We start from the raw sequence: 25420 nt of genomic DNA on the forward strand, positions 1-25420 counted from the left end.
GTTTGTAGATGGCCCACCTTTGTGCAAGAGGGATGGCTGTTGCTGTTCTACATTCATGAGGCATGAAGCCTGTTTGGAGGCTTCAGTTAAGTAGCAGTACCAGATGGCCAAGTCATGTTTCATGCTATTATAAGGCATCCTAGGATATTGTCTGGGACCATTGATGCAGTGCTCTTGACCTTATAGAGAGCATTAAGAACCTATTCCCTAGTGATAGCAGGGGGAGTTGTATTTGGTGGTATTTCCTGAGGGAAGTTTGAGGGAGGAGAGGGGTAAAGTTGGAGCCAAATTTGTTGGCCAGTAGGTTTGCTATATCTTCTGATATGCTATAGGTGGCTGCATTTACAATGAGCCCTGCACACAGCTGTGTATTGCCTTTGAGGTTGTGGATATAGATAAAGAATACCTTGTGGTTTTCCTTGACCTGGGAGGCCAAATTTACATCAAATTTGGCTTTGATATTCTTTATTTGTTCTCTAAGTTTAGTGTGATGAGAGTGATTTATCCCGCTGGGTGCTGCACCTCTTAATTTTTGCCGTGATTTTCTTCCATCTGATATACAGCCTATCCATGATGTGATTCCACCAGGGTGGCTTGTGTTCTTCCTCAGCCTCTCTACAGGTTTTGTACCAAATGAATGGAGAAAAGCTGTAGTCATTCTCCTGCATGAGGGAGGAACTTCCACAGACTCGGGCTGTTAAAGACCCATAAGTCTGACCACCCTCATAGTAAAAGCCATGGAAAGGCTTGTCATGGAACTGATCAATGAGGACATAAGAAACCTCCAAACATTGGACCTGTATTAATTTGAATTTGTCAAGGGTAGGTCATTCTTACTGAACCTGGTGGACTTTTTGAAATGTCACCAACTTATTGGATGAAGGTAAAATGGTACAGACTGCATACCTCAACCAGGTCAAAGCTTTTGATACACTACCCCATTCAAGCATGGTTGAAAAGCTAAATAAACTGGGGTAAACCCTACTCCATGTGTTAGATTGCCAACTGGCTCACAGATATGATGCAGGAGATCAAAACAGGGGAAGCTACCTCCACAAAGAGACCAGTCACCAGTGGAAACCCCAGGATTCAGTTCAGGTACCTTTCTTGTTTGCCATCTACTTCTCTGAAGTAGAAGCCAATACAAAAGAGGTCTAGCTGACTAAGTTTGCAGATGACTGCAAGTTAGGCACAGTCATAGAAGCCCCAAAAGACTTAACCATGCTGTAGGAAGGTTTGTCCCAAATAAATAACTAGTAAGAAAATTCTAGACTGAAACTAATTGCCAGAAATGCATCATTATAGCCTCTGGGCCTTATCTACCCCAGGGAAGTACCAAATTTTCATTACATCCCTAAGAGTGGACCTAGTTGTTCAGGATATGGGAACTAGTGGACAGTGACCTAACGTTTCACCAACATGTGTCCATTGTCATGAGAAAGTCTTTCTATATTGTGCAACTTATAGATAAAGGGATTGTTTCTAGAGCTAGGGATGCCATTGCCCCCCTTTACTCAGTCCTAACTGGCTAATCATTGAGTATAATGCCCCCTTTGACATGTATCTGTCCAGACAAATACAACTGGCATATCCACAGAGCTATTCTACTAAAAGGATAAGGCCTAAACAATATGTCCTACATGGATCAACTCAGAGCCCTGTCGCTATACTCTGTCTGGCAAACTGCTAAGAGGTGACCTGTCTTTGGCATACAAATATACTCTGACACAATACATGCGACACATCAGTAATTCAACTAGTATCAAAGATACTCAGTCTAGGGAGCTAAATCTCTTCTGCAACATCAACAGAACAGTTTAAAGGAACTGGTACATATCGCATAGGATAACACTGCTGTGGAACAGACTCCTCCTCCACGTAAAACAAAGTTCATCCTTGTCTGTACTCCAGCACAGCTTGGATCTATAGATGGGTAATGAATATTTACCCCAGGATTGCCTCTGCACTTCTAATGGACAGAGGTAGCTCCTTGATGCTTTATCCCACATGGGTCCTGCAAATTATCTGTGGTATGATCCCAGTTATGTTCATTAGGGTTGATACATGTTTATTGACCACATGGAGATTAGCAGGGCCAATCTAACACCAAACAGGGTAGATTAATTCAAGCATCAAAAGGGAAACTGGCTAGGCACAAAATGGACCACTATGGCAGATAGCCTAGTTTTAACTTATAAACCTTTAAGTGATTGTGATGCAAAACAATGCCAGGAAAAAAAGGGCATACTGTTAAAAAAGTGAAATTTAATATTCTATGAGTGCTCTGAAACAGGTCAGTTATGATTTGTTTGTGAACAGAATGTTTAAATTCAAGCCAGTTGTACTGACAGGAAATGGCAAACAAACTGTTTTATCTAATTTATTTTATTTATTTATTTAACATTTGTTGACCGGGAAAGTCTGACTAAGACAGAGCCTATTTTCAGTGGTGGTCTGGGGAGAAATACTCCAGACTCATGTCTCAGGAATGTGGGAGGAAACCCATACGAATGTAGGGAGAACATGCAGACTCCACACAGAAGGCACCCCAACCAAGAATTGAACCAGAGAATCTCTTGCTGTGAGGAGACACTATTAACCACAGCACCACCTGAGAAGGTGATAGACTGGTGATATAATTTACCAGGGTAGGGGGAAAACCATGGGAGCATTTAGAAAGGTTTGAGATGTCTAGGGAGAAAGGAGAGAAAGGTAGGACAGCTAGCTGTCCTGTGCCGTATGCAGCAACTGGGCAAACCAGATAAGCCTAATGAATAATTTTACCAACATTTTATGATGGTTAAGCAGTAAACATAACTGATGAAATGTATCAAACATCCTGATTTTTCCTAGTGTTACAAGCAGCTTTTAACTTCTGCTCCAATGCTACAGTTTAAATCTACTTAATGGTCACTTGCGCATATATATATATATATATATATATATATATATATATATATATATATATATATATATTGGCTGGAGTACCTTCTGTGTGGAGTCGAGTCTGCATGTCTTCTCCACTGTCGAGTGACGTTTAAAGACATACAGATAGGTGTGTGCATGAATGGGCGTGCCTTCTTTGAAGGTTGGGCGTCAGGCTGGCAACTTAGCACCGTAAAAATCCACTGCCAATCATTAGCGGACTGGAGTTCCGCTGTGGCGACCCCTAACTGGGAAAATCCGAAAGACACATACAATATGTATGTGTTTGTGTATGTACATATGTAAGGTTACGGAAATAACATCTCCTGACAATTTAATGCATTCTATTATCAAAAGTATCAGTGAACAAATAATAAGCAAGGTTGTGGTAAGCACCAAAAAGTGACAAAAAATTACAAGTCATAGTTTACATATTACCCTTGGAAGTAAGATAACGTTAACACATCATAAAATTACCCTAGCAAACAAAATGGATTCCTAGATGGTCACTCAAAATATAGCATGCTGTACATATATCTGGTTTTCATGCTTCATTAACTGTTTTGAGTGGAGAGAAGCATAATACATGTAATTGAGAAGTTGCTGTACTGGAGAAGAGAAGACAAAGATCTAATAAAGAAAGTGCAAAGTTTGAATGTATTATTCATATGTATGTGGTGAGAAAGAGACAGAAATAAACTAGAAGTTTAAGATCAAGCACCAAGGATGCATGACCTTATAACTGCAGTAGGCAGTGCTAGTACAACTGACTCTGTGATATCCAGAATAAATAGGTAAATAAATGGGGAAGAGAGAATTGATGGTACTTGGAGATGTTGCAGTAGACAACTGAATGAAATCTTATTCATAGATTCAGAAACTGTTACTAGGCTAATGACCTGAGGGCCCTTTAAAAGCCTAGCCAAGTTTTCCGAAAAGAATAATGATGTCCTGTATCCAAATAGGACATTGAGAGCCAGACATTTCTAACCTACCTCTGTCCATAAGGGACATGGGTGCCAGGGCCGACATAAATTTCCTTTTCCCCAGCCACTTGTCTAGGTTGTGTTTAAATTGGGTGATGGACAGACTCAGCTTCACATGGATGGGAAGCCTGATCCATAGAAGGGGCAGTCTCTGAGAGACATGTTTTTCCAGTATGTTCTGTTATGTCACAGACAAAATTTAGGTCCATAGATGTTGCATTTCTGGTACTCTTTGACTTACGAATATGTAGGAGATTCATAAGTGTGCGGTTTGTGGATGCCTTGTAAGTCAGGCATAAATCACCCCTCAGCAATCTGTAGGAGACTGAGTAGAGGGGAAAGGGCTTTAAGGCACTGCATAAGGTGGGTTTGTTATGCATTGTATTCTTTTTGTAATAAACCTTTGAGGTCACTCTAGTTGCTGCAAATTCCTGGCCAGGTACACACGAAAGGGAGCATTGTACTCTCTGATCTGATAAGGGCAAAGTACAGTGGGATGATGACCTCTTTGGACCTAGATACCATGCCCGTACATATAAGTTGCTCAACATAAAAGGATTTCCTCACCACTGTGACCACATGGTGGTCAAAGGTAAGGCTACTGTCAACATGTGTACCCAGATCCCTGACCACGGGGTCAACTCTTAGGGGTGTGTTATCAACATGGTAATTAGCCAGGATGGTTGACTTCCCAAAGGGTACAATTATGCATTTGTTAGCATTGAGTTTAAGACCATGGCTTTGGCACCATTTGTTAGTCAGTGATAGAGATTCTTGAAGAATGCTAGTGTCTGCAGGGGAGTTGATGATAACCCCCAGCTTGCAAACTTAGCCGTAAACCTTCAACATTTGCTTCCATTTCAGAGAATTAGATGCCAAAATAAGTGGACCCAGTACCAATCCCTGTGGACCCTGCTTGTGACTGCCTTCTTTGTGGAGGTGGCCTCACCTATTTTGATCTCCTGGGTCTTATCGGTGAGCCAGTTGACTGTCCAGCAAGTGATAAAAGGGTTTAGACCTAAATTAGTGAGCTTGTCTATAATGTCTGTGTGGGGTATTGTATCAAAAGCCTTGGCCAAGTTGAGGTAAGCATTGCGCACAGTCTTACCTTCATCCAGTGCTTTGATGACCCTCTCAAAAAAGTCCCCCAGATTCAATAGGCACGACCTTCCTTTAACAAAGCTGAACTGTGATTGGTCCACTGTGTTTGTAAGTTACCTATATCCTCATTTATCATGTCCATGTTGATTGTTCCCATGGCCTTACATATGAGGCTGGTAAGACTTATGGGCCTGTAATTATCTTGATCAATGTTTGGAACTCCTTTGTGCAGGGGACTGCCTGAGGCCATTTTCCATTCCTTAGCAGTGAAGTGACAGGGGCTGGAACTATAAGCAACTGGAGTAAGAAAGAAAGAATAGCACATATGGGAATTAATGAAAACAGGATGAAAAGGGCATTCAAAATATAGACTATGGGAAGGGAAAATGCGTAGAGATGGTTGGGTATTATGTTACATTATAAATTAAATAAAAATAATTAAAATATATAGAAAGTCAATGGCAGTTGCGTATGTGGCAGGATGAGTTGATAAATAAACTTCTGATACTCATGGAGAGAATGAAAACTGAAAAACTGCAAATGATGTGATAAGAATCATACAAAGGAAAATGCAATATATGAGTAAAGTCTGTGGTAAAAGAAAGTGCATCGTGCTCCATAGTTAGTTCTGTATACTGTCATGTTCCATAATTGTGGAAATATGAATACTGAAAAACAAAATATTTGGTTAAATATATTTATTTTCTTTGATCTTAAAATCTGCTAGTCAATGAAACTTACTGTGATTCAGAATATCTTTCCAGAAAAAAAAAAAAAACTTGTGAGGGTAGAAATATTGATTTAGATAAGGTTCCATATCCACAAAGTAGGTGCCAACATGGGAAGAACAAATGGAGAAGAGGAAATGATAATTGCATTGTATACATGCACAGCAGAAGCAGACCAACTCTAACAAGATATTTGACACTCTTTAATCACACAAGTATAACAGGATTAAACAGCAAGTTAATTCTTTGTCAACAGTATAAGAAAAAATATTTTGGAAAAAAAAAATCAGCTTACATGATTTATGTTTCTTGCATGTTGTGCTGCAACATTCATCTGCTTCGCTGATCCCAAGTACGCAGACAAATAGGACAAGAACCATAGACATCATTTCGTCTGCACGAAGCAAAACAATTTTATCTTCAATATACGTGATGCACTGAATGATACCAGCACTCAGTCTTGTCCCCTAAACCAAAAGAAAGCAAAGGCATTTTTTTAACTTTTCACTCATTTGACAGTTTGGGGGATGTGATATACTGAAGCATAAATTTAATGAGAGAACCGATTCAGGGCAGGTAGGTCAGACGCTTGGCAGAATAGAGAATGAAGACAGCAAAAACAGTAGCATTAGATACGTCACTCCCTCAGTAACCTCAGTACATGTTGTATAATACAACAGGGGATTACTATGGGACCTGGCATCAAAAATAAAAGTATTACACAAAGTTCTGAGGATGTGCAATGCTGTAGTGAGAATAACTTAGTGGTTGGGGAGGGGGAGCAGGTGTTCTCACGGGGGAGGGGGGGGTACACAGGCCTTGCTTGTGAACATGTACCATTGTACAGATTATATTCTTCAGAACTGCATTTTTACACTTCTGTTCCACAGGATATCTTGCTTTTAGTATTTTCATTTTTTAGATTTGGGTCTCAAGTGTTTGTGATTTAATGAAATGTGTAGGGTGGAGGGATTCTGTAGTGCTCCCATAACAAGCACATACATATCATATCAGTGACTTGCTTGGTCCATATTTCTCATACAGAGGGCTCCAGTTAATTTAGTGAGAGGGTTGTCTGACATCAGACCCTTAAAAAACATGCCATGTGGATGGCTGACCTAACTAACAGATCACACTTGCTTTAACCTACTTATAGCTGGAATTTCATCCATTAATCTGATGACCATTTTTGCTCTCCATTGACCTAATTACACTGAGAACACACATGTTGAGGAAAAGCATCTTTATCATCATCTACAGCTACTTACAGCTGTCTTCATATAATCACACCCTTCTCTGACTCACATACCCCACTGGCCATATTCAGTCTAACAATACTCAGTGCAAACAGACAGACCCTCACCTTTGCCTCAGCTACCATTCTTTGGATCTCCTCCATGTTCTCCTCCCTTTCCCAAAACACACTAAGATGAATGTTAATGGCTCTTTAGTGAGCACTAGAAAACAGGAACAAGAAAGTCAGAATTGCTGTTTGGGTTACATTGCCTATTTAATAAAAGTACTCAGTGATATTTGCAAGCTCGGTATGCTACACACACATTTCTGCTTTATTCTTTCTATAGCTTTTTTACTTGCTTGAACTGCTTTTACTTTGCATTCTTTGTCCTCACTTGAACCGATGACTTGGGTTTAAGTATAGCTCTTCATGTTTCTGTGGTTGCATGCAGAGTTACACATTACAAGGGGATATGACTGTGGAACTTGTTGCTGTGGTTCTAATTACAGCTCTTCATGTTCCTATAGTTCTATGCAGAGTTACACATTACTGGGGGATACGCCTGTGGAACTTGTGGTTCTGATTACAGCTCTTCATGTTCCTGTTGTTGCATGCAGAGTTACACATTACAGGAAGATATGACTGTGGAACTTGTTGCTGTGGTTCTAATTACAGCTCTTCATGTTCCTGTTACATGTAGAGTTGCACATTACAGGGGGATATGACTGTGGAACTTGTTGCTGTGGTTCTAATTACAGCTCTTCATGTTCCTGTTGTCTCTTTCTTCCCTTCCCATACAGAAATTGCAGTATTTTACTATTAAATAAAAACCTTAGAATTAGAATTTCACCAGTAAAATACAAGGCATCCATAGTGCACTAGTCCCCAAACATAAATACAGCCGCAACCCCCCCCCCCCGGTTACAATATCCTTAGACTGGCAGACAGAAAAGTGCAGGAGGAGTAGCCATTGTATCCAAAAGTACAAGAGATATAACTGTGCATCCAAATACTTTTCCCAGCTTCCAGAAAGCTGAACTCCTCTCCCAAATCAAAATAAACAACCAAAACACCATATGTATTGCAGCTGTTTATATTCCCCCAGGCAAGAACACATCAATAGTTTAAGCTATATTGTGTTGGTTTATCAATAATATCCCACAAGAAACAATTATACGAGGAGACATTAATATGGACTGGCAAGTAATCAATGCAGAACTACCCAACCCAATAAACCTCAACAGTAATATACATGTTATTAACACTACTACTAGAACAGATAAATACAGAGTCAGTATTTGACTGGATACTATCCAGTAACCACTACAATATTAGCACCTTTGGCTGCTTACTTGACATATGTGATCACCTGCCTACTTATGACCTTATACAATATAACACCTTTAACAAAAATATAACTTATAACCAGGTATGCAGCTTAACTTCTTTCAACAAAGACATTTATTGAAACTGACAAAAAAACAACTGGACTGAAAACTCTTCACTGGACAATGCAGTGTCACATTTTAATTCCACAGTACTAAACATAATTCATCTACAAGTCTCTACCAGGACAAAAAGTGTAAAATATATCCCTGCTCCATGGCTTACAAAGGAAACAGGACATCTTATGCTACAGAAACATATGGCCTGGAAAACATGGAGACAAAAAAAATGCTTTTGAAAAATTCATACAGATCAGAAGACTCAGAAAGCGTCAAAATCTAAAAAAAAAAACAGTCCTCCTATTTCAAACCTCAGCAGAGGTGCCATAATCACAAACATTTCTGTAAATCCATCAGCAAAATACTTAAACCAGGTCAGTCCTCTACACCAACCTCTGGAAATAGCAATAGCTCAGATTCATTAGCCAATCAATTTAACTCTAACTTCATTCAAATAGTCCTGAAATTATTTAAAACAACACTGCCGATAATATTACTCTCCTAATAATTCCAGAAACTCATGTTATTAAAAAGCACCTTCTCTCAACCTTTGCTGCTGACAACTTACCCACAGAATACCTTACTACTGCTTCAAAAGCACCAGGATATCCCTTAGGAGTTCTCATCAACCACAATTTGCACCCCCCACTCTGTGGAAAACATCATATATTATACCCCCCCAGATAAAAGAAGTACATCCATAGAGTCTTCTAATTATAGACCCACAGATGTACTATCCTGATTGGCTATGATCCTTGAAAAATGGATCCACTCCCAACTCATGGATTACCTAACTAATAACAATCTTACCACAAATATACATCAGAGTTTACATCAGTTTCAGACACAAACACTGCACCTAACTGCTCTCCTTAGCTTTACAGGCAATATTTTTCCAATATTTTATTAAATATGAAAAAAAAGAATAAACACTGTCTAATACATTGACCATAATGAACAAAAAAAGTTTAACAACAATGAAACTAAATCAACTATTTACATTATTTACAGAGGCCTGAAAAAATGTGAATATTAGAAATATTGGTACTTACGTATTATCGCAACCACAGCTTTTCTGCAGTGACAGCATTCTCTGCAACATTCTATTCTTAACTGAAACATCTAGCTGCCGAGAAGGCTGTCACTGCTGACAATTTTGTGGTTGCAGTACGGAGCAGCGATCAATTATACCCTGACTCTCCTGAAGGCAACAGAGAAATGATGGCCTAAGTTTCTGAAAAGGGCTGCCAAGATATTTACTGCTCAGAATGTCTGATTGCGTTACGGTGCACTAAAATACTTTGGTTAAGTGGCACCTGTGTATTTCAAACCATGTCACTTCACACTAAACACTTTTTCTACAGCCATCAAAATGATTTAATCCTTTGACACCCTCAAAGGTGGGTGTGCAAGTTTGCGCAAAACATATGCTATAACAAATGCTTATTATCACCGAAAATTGTCCAGGGCAGGTAAACTCCTTATTCACAATACGTTCCTTGTTTAAAAATATAATGGAGGTTTCTTTTTGCAGTAGCTGTTTGCACATACTCCCCACAACCCTTGTTCCTCAAAAGCACTCAAAACACTTCTTTGTCGAGAACAGGCCTTCCACAATCAACCAACTATCACTCACTGGTAGCACATAAAACTACAGCTGTGATTTTCACTGACAGCTGGACCTGACACCTGTTTCACAAAGATTAATGAAATGACACTATGTCAAGCCTGTACAACCTGGGCCCTGTTACAACAGCAGGTCGTGGCTCCAGACGACCACTTGGCGATCACTGCAACATACTTAAAAATCGCAGCTTCTCAATTTACACACACACAAAAAAAAATCGGTACTTACGTATTATCGCAAACACAGCTTTTCTGCACTGACAGCATTCTCGGCAACATTCCGTTCTAATGTGAAACATCATGCTGCTGAGAATGCTGTCAATGCAGAAAAGCTATGGTTGCGATAATACATAAGTACTGAAATATTTAAAAAAACTTTCAGTGAAGAAAACAAATAATGATTAAACAGGGTTAAAGATCAGTTCAGAAAGTCCCAAGTTTGAAACCTTTGCCCATGGGTTGCTGGTAAAACTCCTCAGATATATTATTAGTTCTGACTGCCTTGTTTATAGTTTCTGCTGGTAAGGAGAGAAATTCACCAAAACTCAGAGAGATGATAGAGGGCCATTTCCTTGTAATAAATTTCCTGGCTACTGCTAATATTGTCCATTATAATTATGAATTTCATTTGTTTAAAGAAAAGGTTAGATTTCATCAACATTAAGAAAAATTTAAGTTTTAGTTAATGTGAAGTTATCTGAAAGTAAAGCTGAAAGAAATTCATCAATATCTCTCTCAAAATTCCTTAATTTAAAGCAGTCATTGAAAATGTGGAGCAAATCTGCATTACATGATGTTAGGCATCTCCAGCAAGTTATGTTATTCGATTTTTTGGATTTAGCAATTTTGTGAGGAGTTAAAAATGTTCTGTTTAAAAACTTCCAAGTAAATACACTCCAGTATTGACCCAAAGAAGTAAGTTTTACTGAAGATAGAATTTTAAGTTTTCCTGACTGAGAGACTATGTTGCAGACCTTTAGTCATTGTATTCTATTGCTTAGTTGTTAAACTGGCCCTATAATTTAACAAAATACTGTATAAATGGATACTAAATTGTCATACTTTTGGTCATTAAATAATATTTCAGATATGAGTGTGAATGAGGGAGGTTGATCTAAATATGATGAGTTCTGAATAATTCTACATAAGTCTTGAGAATAAATAATTACACTTTGTAGTAATAACCAATCTTGAGGTGATAAGTTATAGTCTTTTATAATTTGTTGAAGTTGTAAATTTTTCAAACTTATGCATTGTTTCCAACAAATACAAACTAGTTTCCCATTTGTTAAAGGTGTTAATATGAAGCTTATCTGAGAAATTTTTTATGATTTTAAAATGGATTATTAGGTCAAATCAGGATTTGATATATACATCTGAGTATATTATTCTCCTAAAGTTGATAATAATGTTATTTAGATAGTTTAGTTGTGTGTGTGTGTGTGTGGGGGGGGGGGGGGTTGTCACATTATATTGAACATGGTGACTAAGAAGAAACCAAAACTTATTGGAGGGATTTTTGGAAGGAATTTTATATGACAGTGAGTTTTCATTCTGTTTTATAGCTTTATGGAGCTCTTTCCAATTTGGGTTATAATTTGGATCAATCCAATTTAATGTACTTTTAAGTAATGATGCTTTGATATAGGTTTCCAAGTCAGGGAATCGTAAACTGCCACCATCCCAAGATCTAATATGGTATGTATATGCAATCCTATTTTTGTTCAGGTACCATAGGAAGTTTAATAAAGTTTTATTTATGAGTGTAATATAATTATTCCCTGGATGGGTGTCTAAAGCCACAACAATATATAAAATTTTGGGAAGGAGAGTCTATCTTCAAATGAGAAAAACATATTGTTCCAGCTATCTATGTATGTATTTACCTGAAATATGTTTTTATAATTTGTTTGTCTTGTTTTTCCCAAATTTTTGCATAAGATTATCCCCAAGTCATTTAGTGTATTAACTTGTTCTCCAGTGATGCTTTGGTTAACTAGTTGAGATTTCCATTTATTGTTAAGAATAATATGTTTAGATTTTTGCTTATTAAAGTAGAGGCCTAAAAATTCTTTATTTGACTTAGGTAAGGTAAGAAGAATACCATCCACAAATAGTGCTATTTTAGAGTTGTTTTGATTATAAATATTAATGCTTTTGATTTCTTGATTATTTCTTATGGATGATGCTAATATTTCTATGACAAGGGCAAATAATATTCGGAGTAAAGGGCAACCTTGTTTGGTGCCTTTGGTTATGGGGATGCACTTTGAAGTAAAGGGGCCTAATTTGATGTAAGCCAAATTATCTTTATAAATAGCCTTTATCATAGAGATGAACGATAGTGGAAATGAAAATGCTTTTAGTGCTTCCAGCAAAAAAATCCCAGTTTACCAAGCCCAAATGCATTTTCTATGTCTAGACTCACCAATAAAGTGTCTTCATTTTCTTTAATAATTTTATTAATGTTAATATTCTTTTGATATTATCATGAGTGTGCCTTCTATGAATAAACCCGGTTTGATCATTATGAACTAATTGTGATAGTGGAACCTTTATTTTGTGCACAAATATAGACATAAAGATTTTGTAGTCATTGTTTAAAAAGGGTACTGGTCTATATGATTTACATAACTGTGGATCTTTTTCATATTTAAGAATGGGGTAATCAAGGAGTATCTCCAAGAGGGAGGGATCAAATTTTTAGTTTGTACTTCAGCCAGGGTGTTATGAAATAATGATATAATTGAATCTGGAAAAAAACTTACAAATTTCTGCTATAATGCCATCTATACTGGGAGCCTTGTTAGGTTTTAAGGTTTTTGATTTTATTTAGTGTTATTTATTTATTGAGAGTTATACTAAGGTTTTCTGGGATGGCCTTCAAATTTAAAGTGATTAATTCTTGGGCTGTAACATTTTTGTTTATATTATCCGAGTTATAATGTTTTGTGAAATCATATCTAAAGGGTTCTAATATATCTCCAATATCAGAAGCTGTTTTGTTAGTACCTTCATGTAGTAATTTTAAGATACTGTTTGCCTTGGAATTTAATGTTGCTTTTAATGACAAATTGTGCATGTGTTTGGGAGTAAGAGTATAAGAGTTTAATTTTATTTTTTCTAATGCTAAGTTCATTTTGTGGCAAAATATCCAGATACTTCTTGTTTAATGCATCTATTTTTTTTTCTTATTTGAGTTTGATTGTGATGATTGAGATTGTAGGTTTTGTAGTTCTGATTCCCATTCCTTAAGTTTTTGTTTATACCAGAGTATAGTTTTGCCATAAATATATGCTTTTAGAGCATCCCAAACCTTAATAACATTTGATGTTATGTAGTCCTATCTCACCTACATTCTTACTCATGGGTTCAGAGCCGAATATCAGCTCCGACTCGGCCGATTTTTACTAGCTCAAAGTCTCTCATTGGCTGGGCTAAGAGGGTATCCCAGGGTGCACTGCTCCCTATCCCCAGATCTCATTTGCAGCTTGTAGAGCTCGGACATGGTCTCGCTTGGCTGTGGCTAAGTACCCTCTCTTTTTACTATTTCTTGTTGAGAAAGTTGTTTATTCAAACCCAAAAGCTATTTTAATAGCTACTCTTGCTGATCGCTAATTTATGTGTGTGTTTCAGTGCTGTGTTAGTTGTTTGGTATCCCTCCTGTTCCAGCGGGCTTGGCCCATTTTAGTTAGAGGACCTAGTCCTCCCCTTCTGTAGTTTAATCAACCTTTGGTCTGTGTTCCCTGCAGAACTGTTTTAATTAGAGGTTCTTGTGTGTGACTGTTTTGTTTTTTCTGCTGTGTCTTGTTGTGTGAACCATTTAGATTAGAGGAGCTCAGTGTGCCTGTTGGTTAGTACCTGGTGTTCATTATTGTGTGGTGTTTTCCCACCATTTTTTACGTGTTACATCTAGGCTTCCTTTACTGTTCATAGTAAAATGTCCAAAGATCAGAAGGAACATAAGCCTTCTGGCTTTAAGAAATGTTCCAAATGTGGATATAAAATGTCCATCACGGATGGACATTCTGTGTGTTTCTACTGCCTCGGAGCCATCCATTTACAGGAGTCGTGTAGCTTTTGCCACGCGTTCAGTCCTAGGGTGCTCCAGGAGAGAAAAAACAAGTTAATTTTAATAGGACTTTTAAAACCATCTTTTGAGGAAGCTATTGATTCGGCTTCTAATACTAAGTCTAAAGCTTCCAAGTCCAAGAAAAGGTCTCCAACTCCATCTGCCTCTTCGGAGCCCCCGCAGAAGATTACAGTTTTGGACTCTGCCTCCTCGGCTCCACTGCCTTTGGGGCCACAGGAGGTATCTGTATTAAGCGAAACGGCATTGGCTCCAATCATCCTTGAGCCCATTCGGAGCCGATCGCCCAGTGTCAGACTTGGTTCACCGGACAAGAGAACCCAATCTCCAGCTATCTCCTCCAAATCCTCCAGGCTTTCTGATTTGGATGTTGACAGGGTAGTGCAGAGGCTCCTGCAATCACCTGTGTTGGCCAAATTGTTTTCGGCTCCGACCCATTAGGCTCCGGAGCCAATTGCCATGTCCGTTTCGATGATTCCTCCTCCAAGCACTTCCTTGCCGTTGGAGTCGGTATGCTTCACTGAGAGATGTTCCTGCACCGGCTCCGATACCCCCTTTGGGTTTATCAGTGCCGACTTTGGCTCCGACCATGTCGGTTCTGTCCACAGGGTTCGAGACTCGGCTTTCTTTGGTCGGGCCCGAGGGGGATACATCAGGACAGCTGTCGGTTCTGAGTCTCCCTCTTTGTGCATCGGCTCGGGGGACCCCGGTCCCGGTCATGGCCTCGGAGGCCGGTCGGTTCTCGGAGCCAGGAGGACCTGCCTTTGAGGCCGTGTGGAGCGTGCTGGCAAGATCGCCAGCTACATCACCTGGGTTGGTCATTCCGTCCCCCACCACCTCAGCGAGAGCCTCTGACACTCACCTGTCCTTGGACAGCAGAGCGCCAGGCACTAAGGACACCCCCACGAGTGGTCCCCAACCTTCTGAGGGTCTCCCAGAGTCTTTGCCTGATAAGCCCCCTAGAAAGAAGTTGTGCAAGAGGAAGCACATAGACTACCAGGATGAGTCTCTCACCTCCGATACTGACCTTGAGGAATCGGAAGGGTCCCCCAAGTCTTCCTCTGATGATGTTTCCTTCTCCAATATCCTGGAGATACTGAAACAAAGAGGAGACTGGCCTTACAAAACTCCTTCTGAGGAGGAGTCAGTATTCCTTAAGGCTTTTGGCGCTCAACCTTCCACCTCCTGGGTGTCTCCATCCTTCGACGAACTGCTTGACCTAATTTGTCGGAGGCTGTGGGAAAATTCTGATTCTGTAGAGCCCGTGCCCAGGCACCCCAACAAGTTCCTGTCTGCACCCCAGGGAAAAGAGTTTCTATCAAAAGGAGTCCTGGTAGATGCCATGGTAGTGGTGGCAGCCACCCAGAAGGAAGTCGCAGAATCTTCCCTGTCGGTCCATCCTGCTAACAAGGAGTCTAAGACCATGGACCGGTATGTGAAGCGTACCCTTTCTTCAGCAACCTTCCCCTTACGGTCGCTGAATTATTTATCTCACTTCACTCGGCTCTAGAAAGACCTCCTCAAAGAACTGGGAGATACTCTTATGGGTAACATACCTGAGGCGGTAGCTCAGACGGTTAACGCACAGGTTTCTACCCTTAACTCCATCACTAACTCATCCATGTGGCTCATTTCATATGCGGCCGAAGGAGCGAGTAGAGCGGCGAGCTCAGGGGTCACCCTTAGAAGGCAGGCCTGGCTACGCCTGTGTCACTTCGCGGAGGCCTTCAAGTCTTCCTTCACTGACGCCCCATTTGACGGTTCCTCCTTGTTTGGGACCAAAGTGAAAGACACACTCACCAGGTGCGAACAAGAGGGAAAGACCCTGTCTGCCGTCGTGGTACATTTTTCCCTTCCATCTTGGCCTTATCCCAAGGCCCAGCTTGGGGGGGGGGGAGATGTGGTTCAAGAAATCACAGAGGTTTTTTCCTGCCACACAAGGTGAACCCCCCTCCAGAGGCAGGGGAGGGGGGGATTACTCATGGAGACATCACCCCAGAGGCAGAGGGGGCCCCCGCAATTCGGGAGACAGCGACTCCTTTTGCGGCTCTCCATACTCTCATTCCTGAGGGTGTTCCCAACTGCGCTTATCCGGAGCCAGTCGCGGGTCAAATTTTCCAATGGGTACTAAAGATAGTTTCCGGAGGTTACCTCATTCCATTCTCTTCAATACCCCTGCCAATAAGAAAAATCCCAGACGTTCCACCCAGTCAAAGGGATCAAGCAGTCTCAGAGGTGTCTCAGCTGCTGGCAAAAGGAGCCATCCAACCAGTCCCCTCAGACCAAATCGGATTAGGGGCTTACTCAAGATTCTTTTTGGTGCCGAAAAGAACAGGGGACCTGAGACCCATACTAGATTTCAGTCAACTCAGGAATTACATACACAAGTCCAAGTTCCGGATGGTCACTCTACAGTCAATCCTTCCGTTGTTGGGAGAGAAAGTTTGGATGTGCTCCATCGATCTCAAGGATGCTTATTACCATATCAAAATGGACAAAGCATCCAGGAGTCATCTACGCTTCCGGCTGGGAGCCAGTCACTTCCAGGTTCGAGCCCTGCCCTTTGGTCTCACCACAGCCACCAGGGTGCTCCCCAAATGTATGGCAGTGGTGACGGCTCACTTGAGACGTCAAGGATTCCAGGTGTTTCCGTACCTGGACAACTGGCTCCTTACCGCCCCCACCAGGCATCAACTAGTTCAAACGAAGGATGCTACCATCAGTCTATGTCGTCAGTTGGGCATAACGATAAAATGGGAAAAATCTGCCTTATTGCCCTCACAGCATGTCACCTTTATAGGAGCAGAGCTGGACACCATCCAAATGAGAGCATTCCTACAACAAGAAAGGATCATGGTGTTGCAACGACAAATTCTTATACTGATGCCACTCAGACAAGCACAGGCAAGAGTGGTTCTGCAAGTCCTAGGGACCATGGCGGCGACTATCATGCTAGTACCTCTAGCGAGATTACACATGAGACTTCTTCAGTGGCTCCTCTTTGTCCAGTGGTCTTTACAAAGGCTTCCACTATCTCATCCCATCTTAATCACAGACAGGTGCAAGCAGGACCTCCGTTGGTGGTTATGCACTAACAGTTTGAACGGGGAAAGCCCTTCCTCCCGTCCCTGTTGCCACAGTGACCATGGACCCCTCCCAGATGGTGGGGGGGCATTTCTCGGCAGGACAGTCCAAGGCACGTGGCAAGAACATTCACATATAAATGTCCTAGAGATGAGAGCAGTGCTTCTTGCATTGCAGGCACTTCAGGAAGTTCTTCCTGTAGGGATGATTGCGATACACTTGGACAACATGTCAGTAGTGTGGTATCTCAACAATCAAGGGGGTACACAATCTTACGCCCCATGCAGAGAGGCCATGCGAGTGTGGAATTGGGCAATAGCTTCCCAACGGTTTCTGGTGGCGACGCACATTCCGGGGAAATCCAATGTAATAGCGGACAGGCTAAGCAGAGCAATACTTATGCCTTACAAGTGGTCCCTGAATCGCCTGGTTGCAGAGCGAATCTTCAGCAGGTGGGGTCAACCTTGCTGTGACCTGTTTGCCAGGCCTCTCAATGCGAAATGCAGCAACTACTTCACGCTGATCCCCCCACAGGTGGAGTCACCCAGGGATGCTCTGGTTCACGATTGGCCCTCCGGTCTGCTCTATGCTTTCCCTCCATTTCCCCTTCTCTCAAGGGTGATTCAGAAAGCTCAATCCTTGGGAAGCAGAATGATTCTGATTGCCCCACATTGGCCTCGGCAAGTATGTTTTCCCTTTCCATACGTTGTGGACACTCCTTGGATTCTGGACCCTCTACCAGATTTACTGACACACATGTCGGGACAGTTCCACCCCTCTCTGAGGACTCTCCGGTTGACTACCTGGCTACTCCACTTCCATCACTAGTCAGACGTCATAATTCTCCACCGGAGGTGGTCCATATTCTATCATCTTCCCATAAGCCATCCACTAGGAAGATTTATTCTAGCAAATGGAAAAGGTTTTCCATCTGGGCTCATTCTAGAGGTATCAATCCTTATACAGCCCCGATAGATTCAGTTCTGGAATTCTTGTCAATGCTTTTCTATCAGGGATCCGCATCAGCCACCATCAAAGTTCATCTGGCGGCAATATCTAATTTCCACGTAGCGAATGAACCTAGTCTTATGGCCCACATACTATGCAAAGCATTCCTCAAAGGTACCCTGTTACTTCATCCCCCAGAGTCCAAACCCGTCATGCCCTGGGACCTCAATTTTGTTCTCCAAGCACTCACACTGTCACCTTTCGAACCTGCAGCTACCTATGAGTTAAAATTCTTAACATGGAAAACAGCATTTTTGGTAGCTATCACTTCAGCTTGGAGGGTCTCGGAAATTCAAGCCCTCTCCATCAAGCTCCCATATTTAATCGTTCACAAAGATAGGGTCTCGCTTAGGCCAAAGACATCTTTTTTTCCTAAAGTGGCATCTGTGTCTAACATTAATCAGTCCATTGAGCTGCCGGTGTTTTTTCCCCACTTCTCTAATAAGGCAGAATTTAGATTTCACCAATTGGATGTGCATAGACAGTTACGCTTCTGTCTACACCGGACAAAAGATATTCGTAAGTCTGACCAACTCTTTGTATCCTTTTCAGAAAACCGATTGGGTTCTCCGATATCCAAGGTTATACTGTCTAGATGGATAGCCAGTTGCACCTCCTTTATCTATCAGGCAAGAGATAAACATTTGCCATTTCCAGTCAAGGCACATTTCATGCGGGCTGTTTCCACTTCCACAGCTTTTCAAGCTAGATTGTCAATGGATGATATATGTGCTGCAGCTACTTGGGCTTCTCCCCACACCTTTGTTTCTCATTACAAATTGAACGTGGTTTCCAGGGGCAGATCTTCCTTTGGTTCCACAGTTCTCAGGAGTATTTTCCTATGAGCCACCCAAGGTGTAGGTGCTAGGGACGCTGTCCCACGGGTAAGAATGTAGGCGAGATAGGACTACATAACATCAAGAAGTTATGTACTCACCATAATGTTCGATGTATGTAGTCCATCTCGCCTCACATTCTTACTTACCCTCCCACCTTTCCTCCTGCCTGGAGGATTTGAAGCATAAGATTTGGAGTATAGGTTGTCACCTGCTGAGTCCCTTCTTTAGTGACTGTTTTATATGCATGTGAGGTGTGTATGAAGTGTATACATTGTTTCGCAACAAACTAGATCTGGGGATAGGAAGCAGTGCACCCTGGGATACCCTCTTTGCCCAGCCAATGAGAGACTTTGAGCTAGTAAAAATCGGCCGAGTTGGAGCCGATATTCGGCTCCGAACTCACGGGTAAGAATGTGAGGCGAGATGGACTACATACATTGAACGTTATGGTGAGTACATAACTTCTTGTTTCAGGGTTATTATTTGTCTCTAAGAAGAAGTTTAATTTTGATAATAACAATGGTTTGAAGTCTTTTAGTTTGGTGATATAGGCAGGAATTCTAGTAATAGTATTTAACCTAGTAAAGTCTATTTCTATATCTAACATACACAATCGTGGTCTGATAAAGGACAAGGAAGTATAGTAAAAGGATGTAAGCTTTTATTTTTAATCACTGGAGATAAGGACTATCCTGGTTTGAGTTTTAAATCTATAATCAGAGTGTGTATAACAGAGTGATTTGTTATTTTTAGAGTTGTATGCATCCTACAGATTATGAGAATTTATCGATTTATTGAGAATTTTAGCAGTGCATGTAAGTCTAGGTGGGTGACTACTTGTTGTATTGGAATTATCTAATAAACAGTTAAACTCATCCCCTAGAACAAGATTCCCTTTTGATATACTATCAATAAAATTGAGATGTTTGGCAGTTGAAGCACCCAATCCTAGGAACCAATAAAGGATAGTAAGTGTCCAAATTCTATGGTTAAATTTTAGGATAGTGATAGCTAGTAGTCCCTCAGGATCTTCATGCTTATATAATATTTGAGGGCAAATAATATTCTTCCATAGGATCATCAATCCTCTCCTTTAGACTTAAACGAAGCATGAGCTATTATTGTATAAGTGTTTGGTTTCCAAACATCTTTCTCTGTATTTTTAAAATGAGTTTCTTGTAAGAATAATATTTGTGGTTTGTTTAAGGTATCTTATGAGGTTTGACCTATTTTTTTAATTATTAATGCCATTTATATTGAGTGAGGTTAAAGACAAAGACGTGGAGAGTTATAAGAATAGTTTATCCAATAGTCAGTAATAATTGAGTTTATCTCAAAGCATTCAATGAAAATGTGAGACTTCTACACTTTAATTTGCACAAGTGCCATGCTTGCAAGAATCATGACTGTGAATATGATGTGAAGTATTTTATAATCAGGCCTGAGTGTAGAAGGAAACAACAGAATAATCATATTAAAAATAAAGAAACAAATAGTGTATTACCCCAACACATACATGGAATTAAAAAAAATCCCAATTTGAAAGATAAGATAAAATCAGTCAATGCATTCCCAAACCATCATGAACTTACCTACCAACTCTAGAATGTACTAGTAAAGAGACTTGTACGGTAAACATACAATTGATTGAACAGTTTCTACTAAGTTGTTAAAGTGCAGTGAGGAAAATGGAGAAACACACATGTATTAGCATCTTAAACTTATAGGTTAAAATAGGAATCTCAACATCTAGTGTTTTATATATAATTTAAGTCTTAGTTCATTAACAGTGGTTAAAAAGAATTGTAAAAAATTAGCATACAATATTTCAGGTGAATTTTGCTGAGACAAGTAATCTAGAGTAAGTCAGAATTCATGTATATTAGTTTATGTCTTAACGAGGAGAAAGGAGAGTACCAAAAATATAAATATTTTGATACCATAGCACTCTAATACAGTTGACTGCGATCTATTAAGGAACTGAAGAAATCTTTGAAATCTAATAGTATATGAGGTCTAAGGAGTTTAAAACAAGTACAGAAAATTGTATCTATTAGCTTGAATCAATAAGAATTAGTATTTTAATTACATTATCCAGAAAAAAATAAACGGGTAAAAAGGAAGTTGGGTGCCCCTTTAAGGTATATTTATTCCAAAAGATTTGTGCACACATATTGCAAAATTTTGTGAACAGTAATGAACAGCAAATAAGCCTATAGTCTGGCTCAGTCATTTATATCTAGTTAGAGTTTATGTCAGTCCAACTGTAAATCTCTCATTTTGTATTTAAAAACATGACCAACAACTTGAATAAAAATCTTTGGAACAGTATAATGCTTATATAAAAAATGCATAAATGATTGTGTTGAGCATAGTAATTCATTAACACCTTAATCTTTTGTTCACATATATCGTTCTAATCAAGTAAAAGCTAAATGTAAGAGTAAAGGTCCCAAAGATTTCCCTTAGTTTAAGAAAAGTCTCTAATTGGAAAACACCAGGCCCAGATGCAGTACCTAACTTCTGGTTAAAAGTATTAATATCCTTGCATGAAGATTTAGCCATGAGTAAAACTATTTATATGCACACCCAGAATAGACGCCAACCTGGCTAACAACAGGAAAAACAATGCTCCTACTTAAGACTGAACCTGCAAGCTACCCTAAAAATTCTAAACCAATAACTTGCCTTCTGAAGATGTATAAACTACACACAGGAATTGATGCTGACAGAGTTTATAGTCATTTAGAAGAAAACTCAATTGTGGCAGTAGAACAAAAGGGCAATAAGAGAAAGTCATATGGAACAAAGGATCATTTATTGTTAAATAAAGTCATAGCGGAGAACTGTAAAAAGGGGACGAATCTAAGTATGGCAAGGACTGACTACAAAAAAGCATTTGATAGTATCCCACATTCATGGATAAAAGAGTGCTTAAAAATGTATAGGATACACCCTACACGGATCAACTGCATTACAGTGACCATGAAACAGTGGCAGACCACTTTGCAATTAAGCCATAATAAAGGACAAATTATTATCTCAGGGATAAAAATTCAAAGGGGGATATTCCAGGGTGACACTGTCACCACTGCTATTCTGCCTTGCCCTTAACCCATTAAGCTGTTTACTCAACAGCTTAGGCCATGGCTATAATTTGGCTCCTAAAAAACAACAAAGTGTAAAGACTTCTCATCTTCTCTTTGTCGATAATTTAAAACTGTATAGCTCATCAGATGAGGAACTGAAAGCTCAGCTGCAGGTTGTGAAATCCTTCATAAATTCCAACGCCTTGGATCAACTTATTCACACCCCTACCAGGGGCAGCAGTATCCTAGACCTGGTCATTACCAACATGGGCAACCGGTGTTCCACACCAGAGGTCAATTCCTCGTTGGTCAGATCTGACCACAAGCTAATCACCCTAGACATCCACATCCCACCCCCACCCCCAATTAGGGAATCCATTGTAAAAAACTTCTCCAAAGCCAACTTCATACTTCTTAAGACAGAAGTGGCAAACTTCATGACACCCATGCAGACAGACAGTAGAGGTATGACTGCTGAATCCTACACAAATGCACTTTATAAGCACTTACACGAGTGCATGGATCATGCTATCCCTAATAGAACCAAGATGCTATCCTCCAAAAAAAGGAAGCCAATCTGGTGGTCCTCTGCCATAAACAAACTCTACAACAGAAGAAAGAAACTGTTGCAAAAAAAGAGTAAAATCCCATGACTGGAGGAACTCCCTGGTCAACCTCAGTAAGAAGCTGAGATCCCTCATAAAATCCTCCAAAGCTAGTTACGAAAACAAAATTGCCACTGACTCTAAAGAAAACCACAAAGTATTCTATAGCTATGTCAAGAATCTCAATGGCAACACTCAGATCTGCTCTGAGTTACAGCACAATGGCACTAAATATACAGAACCAACTGATATTGCCAATATCCTGGCAGATATGTTCAGTGCTAACTTTACCCCCCTCTCACCCCCTAGAGGGCCCATGTCTGTACCGGAAGAATGCAAAGTTCCTGTAATCACGGCTGCACAGGTAAAGAACACACTCTCCAAAGCCAAGAACACAGTATCCATGGGACCTGACAATATCCCAGGCTGCGTTCTACATGAACTACAGAATGAACTGGCACCCTACCTAAGTACCATGTTCAATCATAGCCTCACCTCAGGCTTTGTGCCCACTGAATGGTACACCACGACGGTTATCCCACTCCACAAAGGGGGAACCATGACGGGCCCCGGGAACTACCGTCCCATTAGCCTGACGAGCCTGGTCAGCAAGGCCATGGAACATATCATCATGGAACTCATAAACAAAGACATTGGTAATCTCCAAACTCTGGACCCTACGCAGTTCGGATTTGTAAAAGGCAGATTATGTCTCCTAAACCTGATTGATTTCTTTGAAGCAGTCACCAAAGCCATAGATGAGGGTAAAATGGTTCACCCAGCTTATCTAGATCTCTTCAACACCATCCCCCACTCTGGAATTATAGTTAAGCTCACTAAACTAGGTATAAATCCCTATGTCACAAGATGGGTTGCCAGCTGGCTCACAGACAGAACCCACACTGTGAAAGTAGCGGACTCCAAATCCGACTTCAGACCAGTGACAAGTGGAGTACCACAGGGTTCAGTCCTGGGTCCTCTCCTGTTTGGTATCTACTTCTCTGAAGTACAGGCTAACACAGAAGGTCTTTGGCTAACAAAGTTTGCAGATGACTGCAAACTAGGAGCCATAATCAAAACTCCTAACGATGTGGACATACTACAAAAGGGCCTCACTGAGACAGATACCTGGTGTCAAAGCCATGGCCTGAAGCTCAATGCCAAAAAGTATATTGTCATCCCCTTTGGTAAAAACTCTGTACCCATGAACTACCACATAGCTGGTAGTCTACATAATGCCGAAAATGTGATAAGAGACCTTGGGACACAGATGGACAGTAGTCTCTCCTTTGATAATCACATCGCCACAGTGGTCAGGAAATCCTTCTGCATGGATCACCTCATCACAAAAGGTTTCTCATCTAGAAAAAAAGAGGTCATTGTTCCCCTCTACTCATCACTCATTAGACCCATTATAGAGTACAATGCCCCTTTTGGTATGTACCTCACAACACATCAAGAACAACTGGAAAGGCCACAGAAATACCTCACAAAGAGGATTACTGGCCTCAAAAAGATGCCCTACGCAGACCGTCTCAAAAAACTCCAGCTTTACATTGTCACATATCGCCTACTCAGAGGCGATCTCTGCCTAACATACAAAGCTATGTCAAACCCAGAGCTGTTGGACATGCTCCACTTAAAGTAATCCCAATCCCTCCGAGCTACACACTCTAGGGACCTAAACCTTGTCACCACAATAAACAGAACATACTGGAGGGATAGATTCCTGTCCCAGAGACTTCCCATACTCTGGAACTGGAAAAGTCCAACTGGGTTGGAGCCCATTTTCAGTGGTGGCCTGGGAAGAAAATCTGAAAAGAATTACAAAACATTTTAAGAGTAAGAATTTTACAGAGCTCCACATTAGCACTCTTCAAGAAGAATCTTGATGATCGGAAGGGAAATAGGAAATTCACCCCAGGGATCACTTCTGTGGCTCTGCTCAACAGGGGCACAGGAAAATGATTTTCTTGGGTGGCGAAAGCCAGAGTACATTTTTGGCTATGCTTATATAGGCCCTAGGGCCAATAGCCTAGTACCTACCTATGAACCTATGAACCTAAAACTTTTTCAGATGATACAAGAATGTCATTTGGTTTTGATAAGTGTGCAAAAGCAACCTTTAAAGCAGGAAAACTGTAGCAACAGGAAAACATCAGTTTGGGACAAGAATGTGATATAAAAGAACTTGAGCAAGAGGGAGTGTATAAATATTTGGGAACTGATGAAAGGATCAACAATAAAACATGAACAAATGTGAATAAAACTTAGTAAGGAGTACTTCAAAGGACGTAAATTAATCCTGAGAAGAGCATTGACATCTATGAACAAGATCCAAGCTATAAATCAATTTGCCCGTCCTTTCCTAACTTACAGCTTTGGAGTGACTGACTGGCCCCAAAACATGTTGGACAGATTAGATAGGAAAACAAGAAGGATTATTTATGCTCACCAAATGATTTATAAAAATCAGTGTATACCAAGGTTATATATTCCTCGTTCCATAGGAGGTATGGGCCTCCTTGAAATTGATTACATGTGTAGATCTCCAATTGTGGGACTCCACACATATCTGTTGACCTCACAAGTTCCAAACGTAGTGAAAGTTTTGAAACATGAGGAGAATAAATCTAAGATGACTTCTCTGCTTAATT

The 25420-nt window shown here is 40.4% G+C and overlaps 1 protein-coding gene across 2 annotated transcripts in view; it reads right to left on the reverse strand.

Moving 5' to 3' along the window:
* Nucleotides 1-25420, reverse strand: part of LOC122798692 (fucolectin-like) — a 99437-nt gene that overhangs the window by 24047 nt on the left and 49970 nt on the right. For both annotated transcript variants that reach the window (XM_044067788.1, XM_044067786.1), the window contains one exon: nucleotides 6036-6207. In XM_044067788.1, the coding sequence (XP_043923723.1) occupies nucleotides 6036-6129 (94 nt within the window). In that variant the 5' untranslated portion in view covers nucleotides 6130-6207. The remainder of the gene's footprint in view (nucleotides 1-6035; nucleotides 6208-25420) is intronic.

The sequence above is a fragment of the Protopterus annectens genome, chromosome 3.part1, assembly GCF_019279795.1.
Source record: "Protopterus annectens isolate FY-2018-M chromosome 3.part1, PAN1.0, whole genome shotgun sequence".
Lineage (NCBI taxonomy): Eukaryota > Metazoa > Chordata > Ceratodontiformes > Protopteridae > Protopterus > Protopterus annectens.